General features: G+C 38.8%; 1 protein-coding gene across 1 annotated transcript in view; it reads right to left on the bottom strand.

The window, feature by feature from the left end:
- Nucleotides 1-23053, bottom strand: part of TUBGCP3 (tubulin gamma complex component 3) — a 93571-nt gene that overhangs the window by 4747 nt on the left and 65771 nt on the right. The window contains exons 17-20 of the mRNA XM_053916331.1: nucleotides 19568-19703; nucleotides 10504-10592; nucleotides 10267-10398; nucleotides 5471-5611 (exon numbers count right to left, since the gene is read on the bottom strand). Coding sequence (XP_053772306.1) covers nucleotides 5471-5611; nucleotides 10267-10398; nucleotides 10504-10592; nucleotides 19568-19703 — 498 coding nt within the window. The remainder of the gene's footprint in view (nucleotides 1-5470; nucleotides 5612-10266; nucleotides 10399-10503; nucleotides 10593-19567; nucleotides 19704-23053) is intronic.

The raw sequence follows: 23053 nt of genomic DNA, 5'->3' as shown, positions 1-23053 counted from the left end.
TATTAGATTAGTGAATGGCTTATATTCTTTCCCCACCTGTCCCTGGGCTCCCAAGAAAGAATGAGCTCTTGGAGGTCATTCACTTCCCTTTACTACTTTCCACTTCACTAATCTTTACTTGTCATTACTAAATATTCCCTCTAGCCTTTTCCAGGTTTATTTTACTGCTGCTTTTCTAATGTCTTGAGTGGGGTGTTTAGTTTACCTACTGTCATACATTCTCTCTATTAATATAAGCATTGGGGATTTTCAAAATTATGTACTACTTATTTATGAGCACCCGAGCTTTCCTGGTCTAAGAGAAACTGAATTGCATTTCTAACATTGGTGTGCTTGGACCCATTTCCTCTGGTAATTCCTACTTTTTGTTTTATGAATACTGATACTATACTTTTTCAATCTTCATTGTGACTCTCACCTTTTATCATCACAAGGCATCCTCATTCTTGTTTATTGCTTTATCGCCCCAAAGTGCAACCTGCTTTCCTTCAAAGAATTTCATTTGCTTAGTACTCCTTGTCTGTTCTTTTTATTCTTTCTATGTTACTCTGTTTTGAGCATCTCTTCTACACCACCAGTTCCCAACTAGTAGGTCTGCCCAGACAACGAGCCCTGCAGTCCTCTGATGAGCCACCCTCAGCAACGGGCAACCCGGTCCACTTAGAGGGACCAGCCAAACACTGTCTTTACTGAGAGTCAGTTCCTTTTATTAGATGGGTTTAACCCAGTTGCCTGTATTGACAGGAGGGATATATCAGTCTTAGCTCTGTCATCATATTTATAACAAGCTTTCTGGTTTACCTGAGGGTGGAAATCTTTTGTTATATGTGTTTCTTCTGATAACCTGCAAGATTTATATTTTTGTTCTAATGTTTACCTTTATTATTAACTGTATCTTCATAAAACTTATCACTTTCCTAATTTATTACTTTAAATGGCATTAACACTCTAACCTGAGCAATAATAATTAATGTTCTTTCTTTCTTTTAGCCATCTGATTTTAGAAGACATTTTCATGTTCATATCTTTTAATATATTTATAGCTGTTTTACTTGCTCTATGAGCTTTAAAAATTTATCTTTGCACACTGGGCTTTAAAAAATGATGAAATTACAAAACATATTACCTCTTATCTCTTCTTCCCCTATCAGCTTTTGTCTTTTATTTTTTAAACAATTTTTAAATTTGCTAATTTGCAGGGGGGAGAAAGAGAGAGAGAGATCAAATTGCTGCTCCACTTATTTATGCATTCATTGGTTGCTTCTTGTAGGTGCCCAGCCCGGGGACGGAACCCTCAGCCCTGGCATGTCAGGATAACACTACCTAACCGAGCTACCCGGCCAGAGCAAACATATTTTTTAAATATACTATTTTATTCTGCATAATACATATTAAAAGTATAAGAATCCTAAGTGGACAGCATGGTCGACTGTCATGAAATGAATATACCCAGGCACCCCATCCAGATGGAAACAGAACCCAACCAGCAGCACGCAGGAGTGCCTGTTGCAGCCCCTCCCATTCCCACCGCCCTCCTCCTGGAGGCAATGTTCAGGGGTGGGCAAAAGCAGGTTTCCAGTTGTGAGGACACAAAGCAGAGTTTATTCTTGCATTATTATATACTATTATTGTATTACTCCACCCTCCCACCCCAGACAACTGTACTTTTGCCCAACTGTAAACGTACTTTTGCCTACCCTGTAGCTATGAGGAAGGAGGCCTGGGGTATCTGAAAATGATTCCTGATGAATATATACTAAGAGTGAACACGCGGGGCCAGAGTGTCCCTAAATTCGACTTTGGTCAAAGGCCGAAAATAATCCCAAGGTGGCTCTACAGACTGACCTCTACCAGCAGGATGTGGCAGTTCTGTTTTCCATGTCCACACCAACACTCTATTTTAAACATTCCAGTCATTCTGCTGGCGGCATAATGTATGTCACTGGGGTTTTACATCTTCACTCCCTGGTGTTAATGAGAGTGAGTACCTTTATATACATTTAAGGCCTATTTTCAATGGGGTTATCTTACTGATTTATAGAAGTTCTTTACACATCTGGATAAGCTGTCACATTTATATAAGTATCTTCTCACATTCTAAAGGCTTACTTTTTCATATTCTTAAGCGGTCTCTAAATAGACGTTACTAATTGTAGCATAATGATTATCTTGCATTTCTTTTATAGTTACTCTCTATGTTACCTTCTGAAAGCTTTAGCATTTTACCTTTCATGTTCAGCTTTACAACCCACCTCCTAGTCGCTGTGTGTGTGTGTGTATGTGTGTGTGAGAGTGTGAGGCTGTGTCAGGACATAGTCACCTAACACTGTTCATTGACGATGTATTTCCCTCTGTTCTCAGTGCCACCTCTGTCAGGAATTAATGACCCCTAATTGCGTGGGGCTGTTTCTGGACATTCCTCCGTCCCATCGACTTGTCCTTCCTTGAGCCAACATCACTAACTACTGCAATTTTAAGTCCTGAGTTTGCGGGTGCACTCAATTATCAATCCTTTAATTTTGTCCTTGTTTAATCTTAACTATGTTAGGCCCTATGTATTTCCACGTAAGTATTAGAATTAGTGTATCATTTTCTACTAATAAATAAATGAACTGTTGGATTAGAACTGGGATTACACTAAATCTATGTATCAATTCTCCAATCCATGAACTTGATACATTCGTCTATTTATCTAGAGTTTTTATAGTATCACTCAGTGATGCCGTGGTCTGCAAACTTTTTTTGTAAAGGGCCAGAGAGCAAATATTTTAGGGTTTGTGGGCCATATGGCCTTTGTTGCAATTACTCAACTCTACTGCTACAGCACAAAAGCAACCACAGACCACATGTAAATGAGAGGGCATGACTGTCCCAATAAAACTATCGACAGCAACAGATGGGAGACCCAATCTGTTTCTAAAGCCTTAAAGCCTTAGATTGCCAAGCCCTATTTTATAGTTTTCTGTACAGAGGACTTGCATGTATTCTATTACATTTTAATGTTCAATTAATGGCATTTCTTTTAATCTTTCACTCTGTTTGTTGCTGACAGGAAGATATACAATGATTTTTGCATACTGACCTTGTTCCTGCTGCCTTGATAAATTGACATGAATTCTAGTAATTTATCTAAAGATTATTTTGGATGTTTCCATATCTACAACCATGACTTTTGCAAAAAGAAAAAGGCAGCGTTCTTTCTTTCGTTTTGTGTTTCTCCTTCCTGGTGTCTCACGCTGGCTGGGCCACCAGCGCCACGCTGACGAGAGCGGTGACAGCGCCAGGCCTCGTTCTGCACCCAGGGAGGCACGTCTAATACCAGACTGTTAAGTTCCGCTGTAGGCTTTTCAGACAAACTTTTTATCAAATTTTACTTGGTTTTATATGATTTTCTCCATCCATTCGAATGATCACAAGTTTTCTCCTTTAGTTTGTAAATGTGGTGAATCACAATATATTTATTAGAATGACAACAGAGCTTTGTATTCTTGGAATGAACTGAAACTCGTTTGTAATGTCCTATCCTTTGATATATCACCGCTTGGCGATACTGTTTGGGCTCTCACACCCACGTTCCTGACAGAGAGCAAAGAAACCAAACTTGTCTAAATGCTTTGTTTTGCAGATTTGACTTTGGAACTGGGTAACTATGTCACACAATTAAATTCAATTTTGTTTTATAAAGAAAAGCTATCCCTAAAAATTAAAAGGAAAACTGAAACCAATTAATCTAACTGAGCTTGAAGCTGGTGGCATAACCTTATGGGAGCATCACAACACGGAGCCTGCACCTACTGGACGCACTGTTCAGTGCGTGCGCTGCTGCCATTGTTAGCGGGGGTACCGGACTCTGGCTCTGAGGGAGCGGTGCGCATAGACGTGTTCTGAGGGTTGCGTGAGTGTTGTCGGACAGCAAATAACTGAGTGTGCTGCTAGAAACCAAGAGTTCCAATGTTTAAGATACTAAAAAAAAGAAAGCCCTTTAATCCAAAATTTGAATTTAAAAATCATTATTAAAGTAGGAGTTCTGAAAATAAAAGTAGATTCTTAGGGAAACTTTGCCCAGTAGCAACGTGAGGGGAAAAGAAAGCAAAATGCAGAGAGAGAAGTAAGCAGACCCAACTTCCATCAGACTCAGGGTTGATTACACTCAGCAATCTCAGAATTCCAAAATCTTTTTGTGAGTCTTTTTGCATAATCTCTTTAAAACTTCAGTGGATCTTAGGTATAAATGATTGCTTCATAAATCATTTTGCCTACTAAGTTAAAATAATTTCTCAAATATAGTTTCAGCTTTTAGATGTCCTACGGTATCCCTAAGCATATCTGAATAAAATACACTGAATAAACCTGACTCATTATGCAGATCTTGTTCACCTCCAGCGCTGATGGTTAACAATCTAGAGAAAAAATCGTCAGCTCCCACACAACTGGCCACGATGCCATTATCAAAGTGTGAAAATCCTAAGGACTGATTTCTGTAGATTTATATAGTTCAGTAATTCTCTGGAAGGGTCAGTTCTCTGGAGCATGGGGCACTTTTAAAAATCACAGCAGTGGCTAGTGTTTTTTAAACTACTAACACTGACTAAATGCTAAATAATTTTAAGTTAGTAACTCACTCCTATTTTACAAAAATGGAACCACGTCTTAGAGGAGTCAAGTCACCAAAAGGCGCAAAGCCGGCGAGTTACAGTTGGCTGAACTCCAGTCTGCCTGGTGGCTGGGCGTGCCGCTGTGCCCACACAGACTCAGTTCACAGTCACAAACCACCACTGTCTGGGACACGGATGAGGCAAGCACTCCTGTTTCTAAAATATCCAGGAGAAACAACTTGGGCTCCAAATTGTAAATTTTTTAAGCTAAAATTACCCTCTATCACTAATTTTAAGGGAAAAAAGACAAAAATAAAACTAATCAAAATGTATTAACTGAAAAAATTGTCAGCATCCCAAGAATAAGCATTTGAAAAAGTAAAAGATTATACAAATTACATCAAAAACAAGAAATCTCACAAAAAGCTAAACTTGCTCAATCATTTTTCATAATTCAAGGTCATAGAGAACATAAAATATTTTAGTAAGGTCAGTGAAAAGAGCCATAGTGCAAAAATTTGGCTCGTGTATGTATATATGTATCCACCAGCCTCAAATAACAAAGCAGTGCGGACTCGGGGTCGTCCTCTGAGGGGTACCAACACATTCGAGTACAAGTATCAGCATCTCGACACTAATGAAAAGTGGTAAGAGATTTGTGACTCTCGTGTCTGTTGTTTGTTACTTGTTAAACGGGACAGAAGTCATGGTGACCACTTCCTTTAAGACAGCACTTCCTCAGGACTCCAAGTGTAGATGTGAGCAGTCTCAGCTTTAAGAACATTTCCGCAAGAGAATTTTTCATTGCATTTGTGATTATAATGACAATACGCTCATTATTTAAATTGATAAATCCACTAGTATAAAAACCATACCTCAGTTTCACGCTGCTTCTTTTTCTCTTCAAACTGCAATCGTCTCTGCAGTTCTTCCAGGGCAGCTCTGTATATTGCATCCTGAGTATTCTGAAGTTCAATGATTTGATCAAACACAGCTCTAAGTTGGTTCAAAAGTGTCTAAAGAGATAAGACATTTCTTTATGAATGGAGCCTCAACATACTTATTACTAAGTTTTTCAAATAAAATGCTGGCAATTAGTAATAAGATACTATAAAACAAGGAATCAATTCACATTCTCAAAATGCTCATCAATCGTTCATTCATCATTAAACATTTACTGAACAACTACTATACAGCAGCACTATACCAGGTCTGGCAAAATTCCATAATTCTGTATTACCATAGCAACAGCTGTCTGACATACCCCAAGCTCTCTATGCAGATCACCTCCAAACATCACAAAAACCTTGTAACTCGAAAATGCTGTCCCATGTCTCAAAGTGACTAGGAAGTAGCTGAGGTAGGAGTTGGACTATACCACAGTTTAGAAAGGAAAGGAATAGAAAATATTTCAAGATTTTTCTTTTTTGTTGTTGTTGTTTTTTTTGTTTTGGTGATTCATACCAAAACCAAACATCAAGACTATAAGAAAGGAAATTCTTAAAAAACAGTTTTTTAAAAATTCAGCAAGGTTTTTAAACAGCTGTTGGATTTTATACCAGGTATGAAAAGATGGTTGAACTCTAAATGTTTTGAAAACACATCAGAGCCACAGTGCGTTTCTCTAGGTCACTGCTTATGTGCCACACAGTGTTCTGCAGTGTACAGCTGCCGCATTTTAGTCATTCTTTCTCCCAGTGCCGCAGAGGAAGAGGCAGGAAGCAGACTGGGATCTACAGTACAAAATCACTGATGTAAGTGGAAAATATATCCATGCAAAATACTATATATACATACGTGTACACACACCCCCCAGGTTATACAGCAGGCACACTGCCGCAGGGGCCAACAGTGAGGGTCAAGGCGGGGAACCCAATGAATATGAGGTCTTTCCCCGACCAGCAACAACAATGTGCCACAACTGAAGAGGATTAACTCCATCCTCTGCAATCTCAGGTTTTGGGGGGTTTTTTACCATTAACATTTGAAGAAGAAAAAAAGATAATTTCAATAGTTCAGGGGAAAAAAAGCATATGTAAAAATTTAACACCCACTCATGATTTATGTAAAACATCTAAACAAACTAGGACCTGGATTTGATAAAGGTCCGATCAGATGTCTGGGCAAACATCGCTGTCAATGGTGCGACGATTAAGCATCTCTTTAATGTCGGCAATAAGCCAAGGAGGCCCACGGGTGTTCCTAGCAACCCAAGCTAAGACCCTAAGGCAAGAAAAAGCAGAAGGCACATCCTGTGGAGACACACAAAACTGTCTTTCTTTGATTAAAACAGGATATAAGACGATCTAGAAAATAATGTGATAAAAAAATGGATAAGAGATCAAAGAAAAGAATAGCATTCCTAAAGACCAGCCAAATTCTACAAAGTAATAATCTAACAAAAGATTTGCAAGATGTTTATGGAGAAAAATGGTATGACTTTATTGAGAAGCATAAAAGAAACCTAGAAAACTCAAGAGGCTCCAAGTTCATGGACAGGAAGATCCGATAAGGCTTGGACTAACTCTGTGGTTGAAAACAGTCTCCGAGATGGCGAAGACATTTGCAAGACCATCCCCATCCCTGTTGTCTGATGGATGTGGGCTCAGCCCTGCAAAAATACTTCCCTTTGTGAGGCAACAGGAATACTTGGGTTCAAATTTCATTTACTAACAACTGAGCTAATGTCTGAAGCTTAAGTAAAACAAAACTGAAATTACAGAACAACCTAATTCAAGACAACTCAGATACTGCGAAAGGGACAGTCATGTTCTGGGTAATTTACTACGAGGTACTCGTGGGAAACAGCAGCAGTGCAGACTTGGCTTGTTTGACAGAAGGGCCTGACCATGCCCCGTTGTTCCTCTGAGGCAGCTCTGAGATTCATACCGTGATCGCTGTGCTTATTTTAAGAGTTGTTTGCTCTTCTAACAAGCAAAACAGAGAGAGACTCGTAGATGGAGAACAGATGACAGCTAGTGTGGGGCGGGGTAGGGGGCGGAGGGATTAGGCAAAAAAGAAAAAGGACTCATGGACATCGACAACAGGGTGGCGATGGCTGGGGGAGAGGGGTGTAAGGGGACTAAATGGCAACAGAAAAAATATAATAAAGATTATAAACATTAAAAAAAGTTGTTTGTTCTTTTGGAAGGACGTATTTTATTTTTTAAAAAAGGCAAAACAAAAGATGAAGATGGTATAATAATTTGTTTTAATAACATTATAATGATATTATAAATATAATTATTTTCCTCTAATTTGTTTCTTTATTATAGTGAAAAATTCATTACTTTTGAAGGAACTAATTAATCTGTGAGATATTTACTGCTGTTTACTTCAAGCTAAGGATGTAATATGGGCTTCTATCAGCAGTCTGTTCGTGGAGGATTAACTACAACAGTGTGTTCTGTGGCGACGTCAGTTTGCACAACTTACTGTGTGACTCAGGATTCTTCTCAGCAATGCACAAATAAAAATTGCAAAAACGTACACACACCTGCAACGGTCATTCCACAACCTATAACTTCAAAATTATGTGTATGAAACAGCCTTGTTTTTCTTAATAAGTGATATAAAAAATACTTAATTTATGTCAATAGCAGATTGTTTAAATGTTTTATACAAGGGTAAGCAAAATGAGGCCTAGAGTTGTGAGTAAAGAGTTTATTCTTGTATTATTATTAATTATTGCATTATTTATTTGTATTACAACTGTAAATCTCCTATTATTGCCCACCACTGTATATCGGGGTCTTTAAAAAACAAAACTCCTACAGTAATTATCTTAGACAAACCACCGAATGGAAAGTGAAACCATCAGTGAGGGATCAGTCCAGAAACGATCGTTAAGTCGTTAGCACAAGGACCCCTTTGGGGAAGTTAGTCAAGACCAACTCATACATAAACATTCCGTCGTCACAAGAAAATAACGTCACAGGCAAAAATTTTTTCTCCCTTTCATTCTGTTGTATCAGTGGTAATTCCAGAGGCAAGAGGTCTATTTAACTGGTTTCGTACAGAACTGCCACACACGTAAGTTGGTTACAATTCCTGTGTTACCAGTTACATGAGTGCTCCTTATTTACCGGACTTGATTTCAGTGTGGATATAATCCTCAGTAGTTCCACGTTTTCTGAAAAGCATTAAGTCTAACAATCATAAGCCTCTATAAAATACACACACACAAGATGACTTTTAATCATTTAGAAACTAACAACTGACACTTATGTGCCAGGTACTATGATGAACAGTGTACGTGAATTACATAATTTAATTCTCACAAATCTCTGCAGCAGAGATAAGTATCGTGCCCTTTTAAGACACTGAGAACACTGGGGTCAAAGCTGTGAAGTAGGACCGAGACCTCAACCCATCTATCTCCCTGAGGAGCCCCTGTGCTGTCTGACCAGGACTCTCGGGACACAAGTCACAGTGAATGCCTCGCATCCAGGAAAAATGTCATATCTGTTACTGCACCAGCTCATCTAACAGTGTTTGAGGACGCTCATCCACTGAAAAACAAAGGTGTCAACTGACACACCTCACGTGAGCTGTAGCTTCTATGGCCTCAGCCTCACAAAGACAAGGTTTAGCAACAGTCACAGAGGCTGAATGGTTAGAGATGTGCATTTCTTAAATTACTAACTACATTCAGAGTATTCTAAATTACTTTCATGCCAGTATTTCAATACATTTATCAAAACCATTCTATAGAGGCACATCTTTGACCTGAGCAATTCTTTTACACATATGATCAGTAATTCTTTATCAAATATCTATTTTCCCAGCCATAGTTAGCTAACCAAGATACACTAAAAATTTAGACAAAATTAAAGCTCTTTCAAGCACTGCGTTTTCCATAGAGGGATCCTTGAAGAGAGTGGAGGTTTAGTAGTAAGCAGCCCTCTGCAAATCCTAAAATTTCTTTGAAGTTGCACATTTAATGTCAAAAAGCACTTAAAACTTTGCCCCCTATTTCACAATATATTTGTTCAAGTGTAAACAAGATGTTCCTCATTACCCCACATTTAAAATTAAAACTCCCAGCAGACTAACCACATGGAACATGCAACTCTTAGAATAGGGGTCTAAGGAAAGGAATGTTAGCACAGAAGCGTGGGGCCAGGGAAATGCTTAGGGTTTATCTAGACAAACAGCCTGCTTTCTAACTCACGCAGCCAGATGCTGACTTACTGAAGGCAAAACATAGAGAAGACCATTATCCCCAGATTAAGAAAATGAGCGGTAGCTGGGAGGGCCCTGCCTTTCCTCACATCATTCTCCTGCACTTTCAGAAAGGTTACTGCTTTGCTTTTACACTGCCTTAGTTGGTTTATTTTGTTCACATATTACCCCTCCACAAATTAAAGCCATCCCTCATGATTAGTTTTTCTCATTTGAACAACGACAAGAGGATAGTATTACACCTAGGAAATGAATGGGCATTATTATGTCCTTTACTATATTGACATCCATTTTAGAGCACATTCTTGTTTCAGCACTATTGTTCCAATTCTGCTCACAAACAGTGCACCTTGAACATAAAACTATTAATCAAATTGCCCTCATCACTACTAATGTGGGCATCAGGCAATTTCTAGGATTCTCCATTTGATAGAAGAAGACTATGATTATCTCTGCTTCTTGTTTCTAAGCCACACATCAGCCTTACCCTGGACTCAGCGTCCAGCAGACACCGGGAGATGATGGTGTCCAAGAACACCTCATGTGCTGCGATGATGTGGTCCAAATCTTGGGCCCGCTGCACTTTGTTCCAAAGCTCATCCCAAGAACATTCCAGCACCTAGGAACAACAACGCGAAACTTAGGGATAAGGTTGTGTTATAACACCACAGAGTCCTAAGACATGACTTACTTAAACTAAAATCAAGAAATGATTTGAACATACCTCAAATGTAATGTAATACTGCATTTGATGGATGAAATGGACCATCTCAGATGCCAGAATGTGGCAGTGATGCAGCACCCCAGAGAACTCTGCAAGAGAGTTAAAGAACTGACGTTAGACCCCACAGGGAAATACACTTAAAATCAACACAACGCTCTCCCCTGTGTATCTGCAATATATCTTTTAAAAAAATCACTGGCTTTAACTCCTGGCCCCTTAAAACAAGAAACAACCTTCACATAATCAATTTCTGTGCTATTCAAGCTAAACAAAGACTGAGCTATCTCATCAAGTAGCAATATATTACTTTACAGAATATAAGGACCTAATAAAGAATGGCATAAAATAAAATAATTGTATTTGAAAATTAAATAGAAAAATTTTATCTTAAAATAATGCAATATCTTGAATAAATGTAAGCTCAATTTTATGGCTTCTTTACAATTAGTCTGCCCCCTATGCGTGGAACATTTACTATTCCCGAGCTATCTGGAAACAAAAGTGACATTTCCTTAAGGACCTGAATGTGACCTTGTCACCTGAGAAAAACATGAACCTTGCAGGGAGGTGAACCTGAGCCCAGATTCTATTCTTGATGAGATTATAAAACCATCAGAAGGCTTGAAGGTCACCACAGAGCAGCTGATCTCTGCTTGCATCTTTAATTTTTCTGTTCAAAGACTCCACCAGAGTATTATGGGACACTATTGTACATGAGGGTTCAGTCAGAGATGGGTCCATGGAGGAAGGACTACAAAGGGATTTTAATATGGGTCAGACTTGAACTGTCCTGTTACCACTCCAAATGCCTTTAATTAATTAGCTATCTAGGTCAATTTTGTTACTGCATGCAGTTACTGGAAAAATCATTTGTGTCCCTTCTGAAGAGAGTAATGTGGAAGTAAAATATATAAACAGGTATGAAAAAGTAACAGTCACGATATATACTTTAAGAAATACTCCTTTCTGCAAGTTAAGAATTAAGGGACACTGGACTTGGCTGGCCTGGTTTAACATGCACTCTTTAGCAAGTGAAGGCACAGCACGGCCACCAGGGAATGTCAGCGTGTGTTCCCAATACACCTCATGTCTTCCACACCATCAGGAATCTGTAATCTCTGAATATGGTGAATATTCTTCTAAAGAACAAGCTATACGCTTCACATTTCATTTGTAAGCCTAGAAAGAAGAATGTGCTTTTTTCTACTAAAACTATCAAATGGGGCTAAGATTTCTAATCATAGCCTATTTAACCAAAATTACTTTTCAATGTAAAAGAGCATAATACATGCTGTTTTAAGTGATCGTCATCCATATTATGGTTTAAGTAAGCTTCTCAGGGAAGTAACTACCATTTACTACCATTTCTACAGTTAACTACCACCTCTGTTTTGGGTTTTAACCCAGAGCTAGCTAGCTCTTCCGCCCTGAAGCCAGGCAATCTTGCCCGGAGCACTGTCTGTGAGTATTTAAAACACTCAGCACTGCAGGCAGTGACACATACTGGTCCTCAAGATCTTTCTAGGGTGTGATTTGGTTTCTTTGTACTGTGACAAACAGTGACATAAAATAGTTTAGATATCATCTGTGGAAGGGTTTTTTTTTTTTTTAATGTTCTTAATTTTATCACAGAATCTGGTGGGCTTTTTTAAAGGGAAACAAATTGAGTAATGTCTTGGCACACCAAACACACCACCACTCGGGTCTCGCTGTGACACTCAGTGTCTCTGACTCTGGCGCCCCCCCCCCCCCCCCCCCCCCCCCCCGTGCACTCTGGATTTCCTAAAATGCGCTGCTTGGCACACATTCAGTGAGCGCTGTCAGCTTATTCTTCAGCCTTGGGAATAATTACGCAGGTTACACTTCCGCATCTTGGCGTTTTTCTACCAGAGAAAGCTGAACATCACTGACAAAACTGGAGATGTCTTCATATACTCTCGATAGATGACTTCCGAAAATGGTAACTGGACGACTGTCAGCACTTTTCTGGGGGAACCCTATGTTTACTTCAGAAGCATAAAAACTTTTTGTGGCCACTTTCCACCTAGCTCCAAGTCAATTTTCTATGTATAATGAAAGGAGCTCAATTCCGTGAAAACTCAATTTTTTTTGTTCCTTTCAGTCCACATTTCTTGGGGTCTCCTCTAGAGTTTTTCCACTGGAGCATCTGACAATCAGACCGCAATACTTAGACATCTAACACACTGGTTTCTAGCAGCGGGTTTTACTAACATTTTTTTTCCATTTCACTTTTGAACTCCTTTGCAAACCAGAACTTTTTCTGGCATTAAGACAGTTTGATACATAGACATGCAGTGATTAATTCATTGATTTTGCTTTATAATCTCCGATTTTCTTGAGTGTACAGTTTCTCCCCTATTGATTAATATTCTAGAGTCTTTAATGTCACTCACATTTGGAAATGAAAACACAAATGAATGACTACAAAACAGAAACAGTTACAAAAAAAATCATCACACCATGTTGGTGTCAACCTAAAATTCATGGTATCCAACCTGAGCTAATCCTCTGTGAGGCCAAGAAATCCTTCATTTTCCCTCCCTTATCCCAGAACAGCTGTTTCATCTCTTGCTGTCCTGGACTCTTCGATCCACCTCCTTCGCTCCACTCTCCCTCACAGGGCACAGGGAAAAGCAGCTGACGGGTGGGAACCCCTCCCCCCACTCTCTGGCCACCAAACCCACACGCTAACCAGCATTGCAGTTTTAAAGCTAATCCCAGCCCCACCTCTGTGCTCTAACGTCCTCTCCTTCTCTTCCTTTCCTTCTAGGATTCATCAACCTCTACTTCCTTCTTCCCATCAGCATTTAAAACTACCCTTTAAACAAACAAAACTCTGCGCCCAAGAGCTTTTTTGACTAGCGTGAGTGACTAGTGTCCTTCCTCACCCCCACCACCCTGTCACTGCAGAGTAGGTGCTACTGGTCAGCCCTAGTCAGTCACCCTCAAAATGACAGGACAGTTTTCAGCCTCAGCTGCTTTCTTGCAGCTGTGGCCATATTTCATCTCCCCTCCTCATTGAAATCCCTCTTTCCTCGGTTTCAGAGAAACTACTTCCTTCCAGTCCTCTGTTACCTTTCTGGTGGTGCCTCTTTATCTCCTGTTCCACTTCTCTCTACTCCAAGACTTTTCTCTTCTCACTCTATTTCTAGGCAACCTCATTAAGTCCATGGCTCCAAGAATCATCTAAAGTTAATTACATCTGAAGTCTTTATCTCCAGTTTGGAGGGCTTGGGCTTCAGGCCAATCTAACCAAATATGCAGCATATATCCTTAAAAACACCTCAAATCAATGTATCTGAAATGGAAGCATCACCCCTAAGTGTCCTCTCCCTCTAGCACTCCCTGGCCCGATGAGTGACACGACTACCCACCAGCTCCTAGAGTCTGAGACCAGGCTGCCGCTGTACTTGTCACCTGCACACCAAAGCACCAAGTCCTGCCTGCCTCCCAGATCTCTGTAAAAAAATCCATCCACTCACCCCAGCCCCAGAGCTGCTGTGTTCACCAAGGTCAACGCCATTCCTCATACATTATTATAACTGATTGGTGTGCTGACCTCTATTCCCACCCTGCAGATCCAGCTTTCTCAGTGATCCCAGAGGAGTTTTTGGGAAACACAAATCCAAGCATGTCAGCCTCAGTGTAGAACCTTCGATGGCTCCCACTGCCATTAAAGTCAAACCAACAGCCTTCAAGGTCTCAGCTTAGCTCTCCTGCCCCATCCCCCTCACCCCCCTTCTGAAAATGTTGTTCTGACAGATCACTACCTACAACCCCCCCACTCCCACACTCTTCCCTTGACTAACGTACTCCTTTCTAGATGCCAACCTGGGTGTCACCGCCTCTGGGAAGCCTTTTTAATGCCACCCACATCTGTCAGGTGTCTGCTTTTTGTATTCCCACAGCACCTGGTCTTTTCCATGTCAAACGGGGAATCACAGTGTATTAAAGTTCTTGTTTAAATGTACATCTTGCTCTAATAGGCATAAACGTCTTCACCACAGGGACCTTGTTTGCTGTGTCTGTCACTGAATACCAAAAAGCAGCAGCACAAAGTAGGCCCACAATAATTATTTACTGAGTAGGTGATTTAGATTCTCGAAACTGAAGCAGGGAGTGTACATTCATCTATGTCTTGACTATTTAAATTCACATTCTTTACAAAAGGTTTCCATGACCAAGACAAACTCAACAATGATAAAATGTGTTCTTTTCTTTCATAGTCTTAAAGTAATACCAAATAATATGTTTTGTCTTGAAAAATCGTCTTTTCTTGTGTCTAAAAGGAGCCCAGTATCTTAATGGCATTCTCCCAAAACCAAGCCTCCGAGAACGAAGAGACCTGTGGCTGCTGCTGTAAGGACACTGCCTGCGGAAGAGGAACTCGGTAAAATAATCCACATAATAAAAGCCCAGAGTCCCAGCACTGCCACAGTCCCTTCTCCTCCCTATGCGAGAAATCAGCCCAACACTACGTGCTACATCTCGGGATTTCTCACTCACTACGAACCCGATTCATAAGCAGATTAAATTCACAAGGTATAATTTGATCCCTTAATTCATAAAAAAATACAATTTAACAACTTATACCTGAAACACCCCTTGACTCTCTTTACCCAGCACCTTGAAAATACATTTAAAAGAAAGTTAAAATGTAAGTACTTGTGTTTATATGGTTGACCCACAAATAACTATATAACTCTAAGAATCTCAAAAGGAAAGCAATATTTGCACTGAGGTCCAATAAATAAACAAATACAGTACATCTCCCACTAGGCTAACTTAACAGTAGACAGTTTTACATACAACATCAAAAATGACCATTCTATCCTTTAGTTTATTTAAGATCTAAGTATTACACTCATTTGTAGTTCTTTACTGCCCTCTAAAGGTTGTTGAAGGAATTTCAACTTTGATTTAAAAACACAAATGGCTCTTAAAGAACTTGACCATGTGGCTTAGGCATCTTCAGTCAGAAGCATCTGCTGGTGTGGAGAGGTACCATAAACAGCATTGAGTGTTATTATAAATTATGAAAGTTTCTTGTTGTAAAATACCCTAAACCTTTTCCTCACAATTTCATAATCTATTCCTTCAACCTGTATTTATAACTGATGCTACCATATTAAAAACTGGCTTCATCAAATTGCCCATCTGATTTATTTCTCAAGGCTAAGGATTCTAAGGATATTGGTAAGAACCAGGATTTGCCACATTTCCTGTGTTCAGCATCTTGCTCGTGGTGGAGGTCCTCCTGCAGGCATCCTCTGGTGGCTGCTACCACACCAGGCAAGCAGCGACGACTGGACACGTGGGGCTCTCCTGAGCAGCACTGGTCTAGGTACTTTACCCATTTAATTCTAATTACCCTAGGAGGTGAGGGCTACCATCACCCCGTTCCTCAAATGAGGAAACTGAGGCAGAATTTAGAAAATCAGCTTGAGGACACAGCCTGATGCTGGTGGAGCGGAGACTAACCCGGACAATGCAGCCCAGGATCTGTGCAGACAAACCGAGCCTGTGGCTTCCAAATCCAGCAGGGAGAACATCTCACGAATGTGTCACTATTCAGGACTACTCACTAGTCATCCATACGTACAACAGTGAGAGACAAAAGGAAACTTTTAAAGTAAAAAATGTCTGTTTGTCTTTAAGCTAGTTCACTGAGTCTGGAACACTACGTCAACTGGGAGATGCACCACCATTAATCATTGAGACTGAAAAATAGCCGTCGATGAAACTAGCAGAAGGCCGTAACAATCCCATGGCAACATGTCACTCGCAAGGGAGCTGACCACCTCTCTCACCCCACCACGTCCAATTTTATTTCTAATAAGGACCAAAAAGGAGATTATTTTAATAACACTCTTCTGGGGAGGGGGTCCTTCACTCACTCCCTGCCCCCAATATACAAAGGTCGAGAAGAATACAAATTCACTTACCTGTATCTCTCTACTTCATTTTGTTAAATGTTACTTGCAATACAAGTTTAGTTTCCATTAATAGGGATACTTTTTAGACTAACCGAATATAACAGGAAAAAATTCCACACCACTAGAAAGGATCTTTAAACCATTTCAGCATCAACAATTATTTTTTGTCCAACTGAATGGCAAATATATAAAAATGGGTATAAACACCTTGGTAGACCATTATTTAAACTCTTGTCCTAAGCACGTCATTTTCGAGGGCAACTATTTACTCCAATCCATTTATTTTTATGATTACTATTAAAATAGTTCCTAGGGTGATAATTATTGATACTATACATATGACCAAATCCTCTACACACACTGTGCATATATACAGAACTCCAAAGGGTATTTACAGAAGCACTTTATAGAATCTTTTTTATATTTTTCCCTCAGATTGATGGTTGGTGGGGCATTTCTAAATTTGCCATATTAACAAGGCTAACTCGCTGGTTGATTTCTGTGTGTTAACTTGCCTGGCCCCTAACAACTTTAAAATACTTCCTTATATACTAAAGCAGGGGTGTCAAACTCATTTTCACCAGGGGCCACGTCAGCCTCACCATTGCCTTCAAAGGGCCGAAATAATGTTAGGACTGTATAAATGTAACTACTCCTTAATGTTAGGGAGTTGAAATTACATTCAGCCCTTTGAAGGCAACCACGAGGTTGATGTGGCCTCCAGTGAAAATGAGTTTGACACCCCTGTTCTAAAGGCAAGAACATTACACCCCAGAAGAAACAAAGGTGAAAAACATCATTTTCCTGAAGAAAGAGGAAGAATAGGAGGAGGAGAAGGGAGAAGAACAAGGAGGAAGAGGAGGAAGCGTTTAAACTGATCAATAATTTTAAAAGCATTTAAAAAACTGAAATGAACTTCTGTCTCCCCCTACGAGACCAACACCTGTTTGCCTGCAGCCGTGATGCAGACAACGTTCAAGGAGTGACAGCAGTGATGGGGATGGAAAGGAAGTCGGTACAACTCTCCCGAAAGTAACAGCGTGCACCGACAGTTAAAATACAGACACTAAGTGTTAGCAAATATAAAGGAAAATTAAAATTCATACCTGTTAACCCAGCAATTCCATGTTCAATTTACCTATTCTAAAGAAACATTCAGAGACTTATAAAATAGAAATTTACAAAAACCTTATGGCATTATTTATATTACTGGAAAAAGAGTAAAAACAAAAACAAAACCCTACATGTTCAACCAAAAAGAAAAATTAAATTATGTACACATAAGGAAATTTACTATTAAAAATATTTTAGAAGTTTTAATGACAAGGAAAAAGAATTAGTGAGAGAAGCTGAAACCAAATTCCATATAATAGAATCAAGTAAAATTCAAGTTATTAATTTCATAAAAGATAAACATATGTATTTTTCTGAATACATATACAGAATACATTTGTTTGTATTAATTTTCTGTAATGTAATTTGTTTGATTTATTTTCTGAATACAGAAAATTAATCAAACAAATGTATTAGTTATCTTCAGGTAGCTCATTGCTGATTATTCAATACAAGAGAAAAGCAAATTCACACAGACATTGCTAAGTTGATATTCAAATCAGAAAAATGTATCACAACCAGCTAATATTTAAAATTGTTACAGAGCTCAGATTTCCCAGGGCTAAACATAATACTGATGCTTATTTTGAAAGGAGAAGAGTGATACAATGACAAAGTATTTGCATCACGCTGAATTGATCTAAATCAGACAATAAGAAAGATGCTGGCACAGAGGAGTGACAGCTAAGAAGTGCTCTACTCAACGGTATTAAAAAGAAAGCAGCGAAGGAGAATTGCAGGCAAACTGAGTAACTTGCGAGTGCACCGCAGTGAAGGAAGGAGTAACCCTGTGACGCACTACGAGAGAGGATCACGAGAAAATGGGAAGAGTGAACAGGTGCAGAGCCGGGAGACAGGGTGAGGTTCTCTCCACAACTGATTCCTCCTCCTGTCTCCTTCCAGGAGGCGCCCACGTGCTAGTCAACCCACATTTACTAGAAAGTGGATGTTGAAGGCAGTGTTTACTGCTCACAACCATTACAGTATTTAAAAGAAAATGTCCCCCTCACTTCCTTCTCGGCTATTTCAGAGAATCCCTATGATTAATTTTCCATAAAACGAGTCCCGAGGAAGCTAGGCCCAGAGCATGAGCATCACGATCTACTGGAAAAGAGCTGCTGGGAACAGAGAAAGCACAGACACCAAGTAGAAACTGCCAATCCCGTGTGTCAGCACACAGACAGGCACCCTCTGGGCCCAGCCTTCTGGGGAACCATTTTTCTGGAACTTCGGGAGCTGCTCAAGGACAGGCCTTGACCTAGGAAGCAAGCAGAGATCACTTACGCCTTTGTTCAAACAACTGCTCCTTTTTAATAGTTACTTTCACCAATTAAATGATTAAGCACATAATAGTTTAGTTCTTCTTTAGAGACATACTTGTTGAAATATTTTCTTAATGGCTTTAACGACATTCAAATTCAAATATACTGGTAAAGATTTCAAAATTATTCATAATTGAAATCATTCAATATCTGTAACATTAAAATGAACTTTGACTATCTGACATGAGAATTTTTACTATAGCTTTTAAATCATAAAATACTACTATAAAATATTTCCATCTCCAGTTCATGAACCAAAACAAAACAGTAAAGCAATTCCCAAACAGACTTTAATTAAAACACTAAGTGAATGTAAATGTGCCAGTGATTTTATTAAACAGCCTTCTTTCCTTAAAAGTAATTTTTTTAAAAAAACTAAAGTACACATATGAACACTACAGTGAAAAACAAATGTGGTTCTAAAATAAATTTCATGGTCTAAAAAAATCTAACTTGACTCAATCTTTTTTTCCTGATTTGCACTGAAGCCAAGATAAGCAATGTTACAAACGAACCTTATCACACAAGCCCAATCCAAAAGCACAATAATGAATCACTTTCCAGTTCAATTACTTTTAAGCGCACCTCCATTTCTGAGAAGCTGCTGGTAAGCACACCCCAGCTGTGGCACGGTCACCCTAACTGCTTTTTGGGGGGGGGGGGGAGGTTTACCTGGCATGTTTCTCAGGAGCTTCGCATTGCACATATGTCCCTTTCGTATGTCAGTAAGGATATATTCCATCCGCTTAGCCCTCCAAAGGAAGTTAAATACTCTCAGGTAGTGGCTCATACATTCTCGAGTAAACACCTAAAAAGAACAGAAGACAGGCTGATATTCTGCAACATAAGGATTCTCCCAGTACAGGTCTCAGTAATTTCTTCTTTTTGTAACAAAAAAGCCAGAGAACACACAATCAATTTCAATAGATTCTAAGTAGTCTGTAAGCAACTACTATGATACATTTTAGGAAAGTATCATTTTGTAACTGCTACAATGATTTTTTATGTGCTACACAGCATGCCAAGTAAATCCATAATAATAGAAGGTAGATGTTTTTATGCCAGTTTTACAGATGGGGAGATAGAGGCATAACTATGGTCCCATAGCTAGTCAGTGGTGTACTGGGATTTTTAAACCTAGCCTAATACTGGTCTAAAATGTTGCATCTTCACAACAAGCCCAGATGCATAGCAGTGTTTTCTACCCCAACCCATCAGAAGGATATAAGAGGGTAGCGAATCTCAGTGAAGGAGGTCTTAGGAGAATCTCTAGTCTGGAAACAAGCCTCTGGGTTATTTTAACACATGTACTTATTACTTACTGCTTTTTGAGGACCACTTCACAGCAAATAAGACTGCAGTTTCACAACCAGGGAGGATGAGCCCTGTGGGTAGGAACTGAACAAGGCCTGCTTTCTACCTCAGCTCCCTCCTATGGTGCCCAGAATTAGCAAATAAAAACTCAGGAAACTTAGTTCAATTTGAATGTCCGATAAACCATAAATGATTTTCTAGTGTAAGCATGCCCCATGCATAAAGGGAACACAGTTTCCTGCAGATTTGAGCCAAACACTTTTCTGACACCAATGACAGGTGCAGCCCAGACAAGAGCACATTTTCATCCCTTTCTAACGCCTGGAGCACATTTAAAGTGGCCTCATTTACAGAGTCCATTTACAGGTGCAACTGAAAATAACTGGTCCAAGCAGGGCCTGTGCACTCAGCAGCAGGTCGAGGGTCTGCTCCTGCAAAGTCTGCTTCTCACTCTTGAGTGCACCTCTGTTTGTTCACGCCCTCAGGCCTTGACTCACATTGCTGCTCTCTGCCCAAATCCACCTGTTGCTCAAGGACAAAGGCCACACCTTTCCCTGGTCTCACCAATTTCCCTCTTCAGACACTTAAACATTTACTGCTTGAACCTTGCATGTTAGCATTTAATTGTAGAATGTTTTACCTTGTTGTTTATTCTTGGCTCTTTTCACCTGTTACAAGGACTATCTGTTTATTCTCCTGTGTGACTTTTTTGTGCCAGTATTGGATAGATGCTCAATACCGATGATTATCTGTCTAAATAGGAGTGATTAGGAGCTGCTTTGAAGAAACTCAAACAACAACTATGAATGTTTTAGAGATTATCTATTTTGCTGAGCTACTTACACTACTAACATTCTAGCAACTGTTTACATGAAGGGTAACCAAATTCAATAATTTCACAAATAAATTAAAGGATTCTTTGCTATATACAATGATATCTTATAGGACTCCTTTAAGGACTGAGCTCCCAGAGTACAATTAACGTGACCTGATTTATAAAAATTCAGTTTAATAACAATTCTCTAGAAATATTAACTGTTTAAGAGGAAGACACTCATGTTCCGGTGCATTTATGTAGAGGAAAACATCCTGCAACATTTTAGTTTTGCTATGTATATGTTCTTTCCCTTCATCACCTACTGTAGAATAAAGTTCAGATAAAATTAAACAAATAAGCTCCTGCCACCTCCTCTAACGCCCAGGAGATTAATGACAAAAACAAATGGATTTTATCCTGCCCACTGTCAAAAAGAGAAGGTTAAAGATGATCTTTCCACATCCTTCTTCACAGAGTTATTAAAAAGCTAAAATTACATGTTATATAAGATATAATTATATAACTAAGATATGTACCTATTATAACTAAATTCTGTACAAAATGACAATCTCAATTAATGAGACTAGAAAGGGAATAGATAATATGTAAATTAAATTTAATAGGGAAAAAGCAGAAAATCCATTTTCTCTCAAAATTTAACTCTAAAAGTATACTTTTAAATTCAATACTCCTGTTTTTATCTTCTGTATAAAACTGCATAAAATCTAACCTCTGTTAGTTAAAAAGCATTTCAGTTTCTAATATTAGCCTGAACACCTGCAGCTGTGCAATAATATGGCCATAGGTAAGGCCATTTAGCTGAAAATACACCAAACCATGACACAGACTGACCCTAAGACTGAAATGGCAAAGACCAGACATACAAGAGATCATTTCCCACATGATGTCTCTGGCAGATCTTGCTAAGCAATTATGAGATCCCTTTCTCCTTCCCATTCCAGCCCCCCCAGGTTGCACCACCAACTCACTGGAGTTGGCACCTATTAGCCATAAATGTGGTTTTTTTTAAATAAATATATAACATAAATGTTCTTTGACTCTCTCTACTAGAGCTTTTAAAAATCTAAATGTGTAAAATACGATGTTGCGTGGGCAATCATTTATACACAAGGTATGTAATGCACTAACTTTGATACTCCCTAGTGAGAGCTGCACTATTATGAAATAATATTGTATTAATAGACCATTTTCAGTTTATCGATCACTCAAAGCACTTATGTTTTGTGAAGCAATCTATATAATTGATTTTACTATATCTTCTAACTATGAAAAAATGTAATATGCACAATATTAATAAACAAGGTAATATGAAAATTTCTAATTTAATAATTTGTTAAAATATCCTGTTTTGTACATAAAAATTATTTAAAACCGTTTAGGATATAAGTCAAAGGTGAAAAAAACTAACATTTTATTTCTGCCCTTGGCCAGTCCAATCCTTAGCTGTCTTTCTAAAAAAATAAGCATGTTTAAAATATGGAGCTTGAGATTCATGATGAGTTGCAAAAACCTGTTTACTGATTTATAGTTTGGGTCAAGGTATTTATCTTTTAAATATTTTAATAACTTACTTTATTATTTACTAAGACAAATTTGAATTCTTAAACTATGAAGATAAATTTTCAAAATGTCCAAGTTTGCATTTGCTAGGTAAAGATATCACTTTTGAAGTGTATCTTGCTAAACTATAAAAATTATTATATGAAGTTGGTATTTAAATAAAATTCCAATTGCTTATCTTTTTTAAGAAATAAATTGTAGGAAAAAACCAAAAAGAAGGTGAAAAACAAATTTGAATTTGACCAAAAATTAAATTTGAGAGCAGCTACTAAAGCATTTAAAATACGGTAGATTTGCTCTGGCAAAGTTTAAACGTTGGTAGCTGAGCTGTAAAAAGGACTGTGCCAGTAGCTACCTTTTCACAGTAGACACAACAGAGGCACTTGTCAATGGCAAGTCTGTTAGCTTCAAAGTGAAAAGAGGGAGAATACGGCTTTGATGAAAGT

Source organism: Desmodus rotundus, chromosome 13 (genome assembly GCF_022682495.2).
Source record: "Desmodus rotundus isolate HL8 chromosome 13, HLdesRot8A.1, whole genome shotgun sequence".
Lineage (NCBI taxonomy): Eukaryota > Metazoa > Chordata > Mammalia > Chiroptera > Phyllostomidae > Desmodus > Desmodus rotundus.
This window is presented reverse-complemented; position numbering and strand designations above follow the sequence as displayed.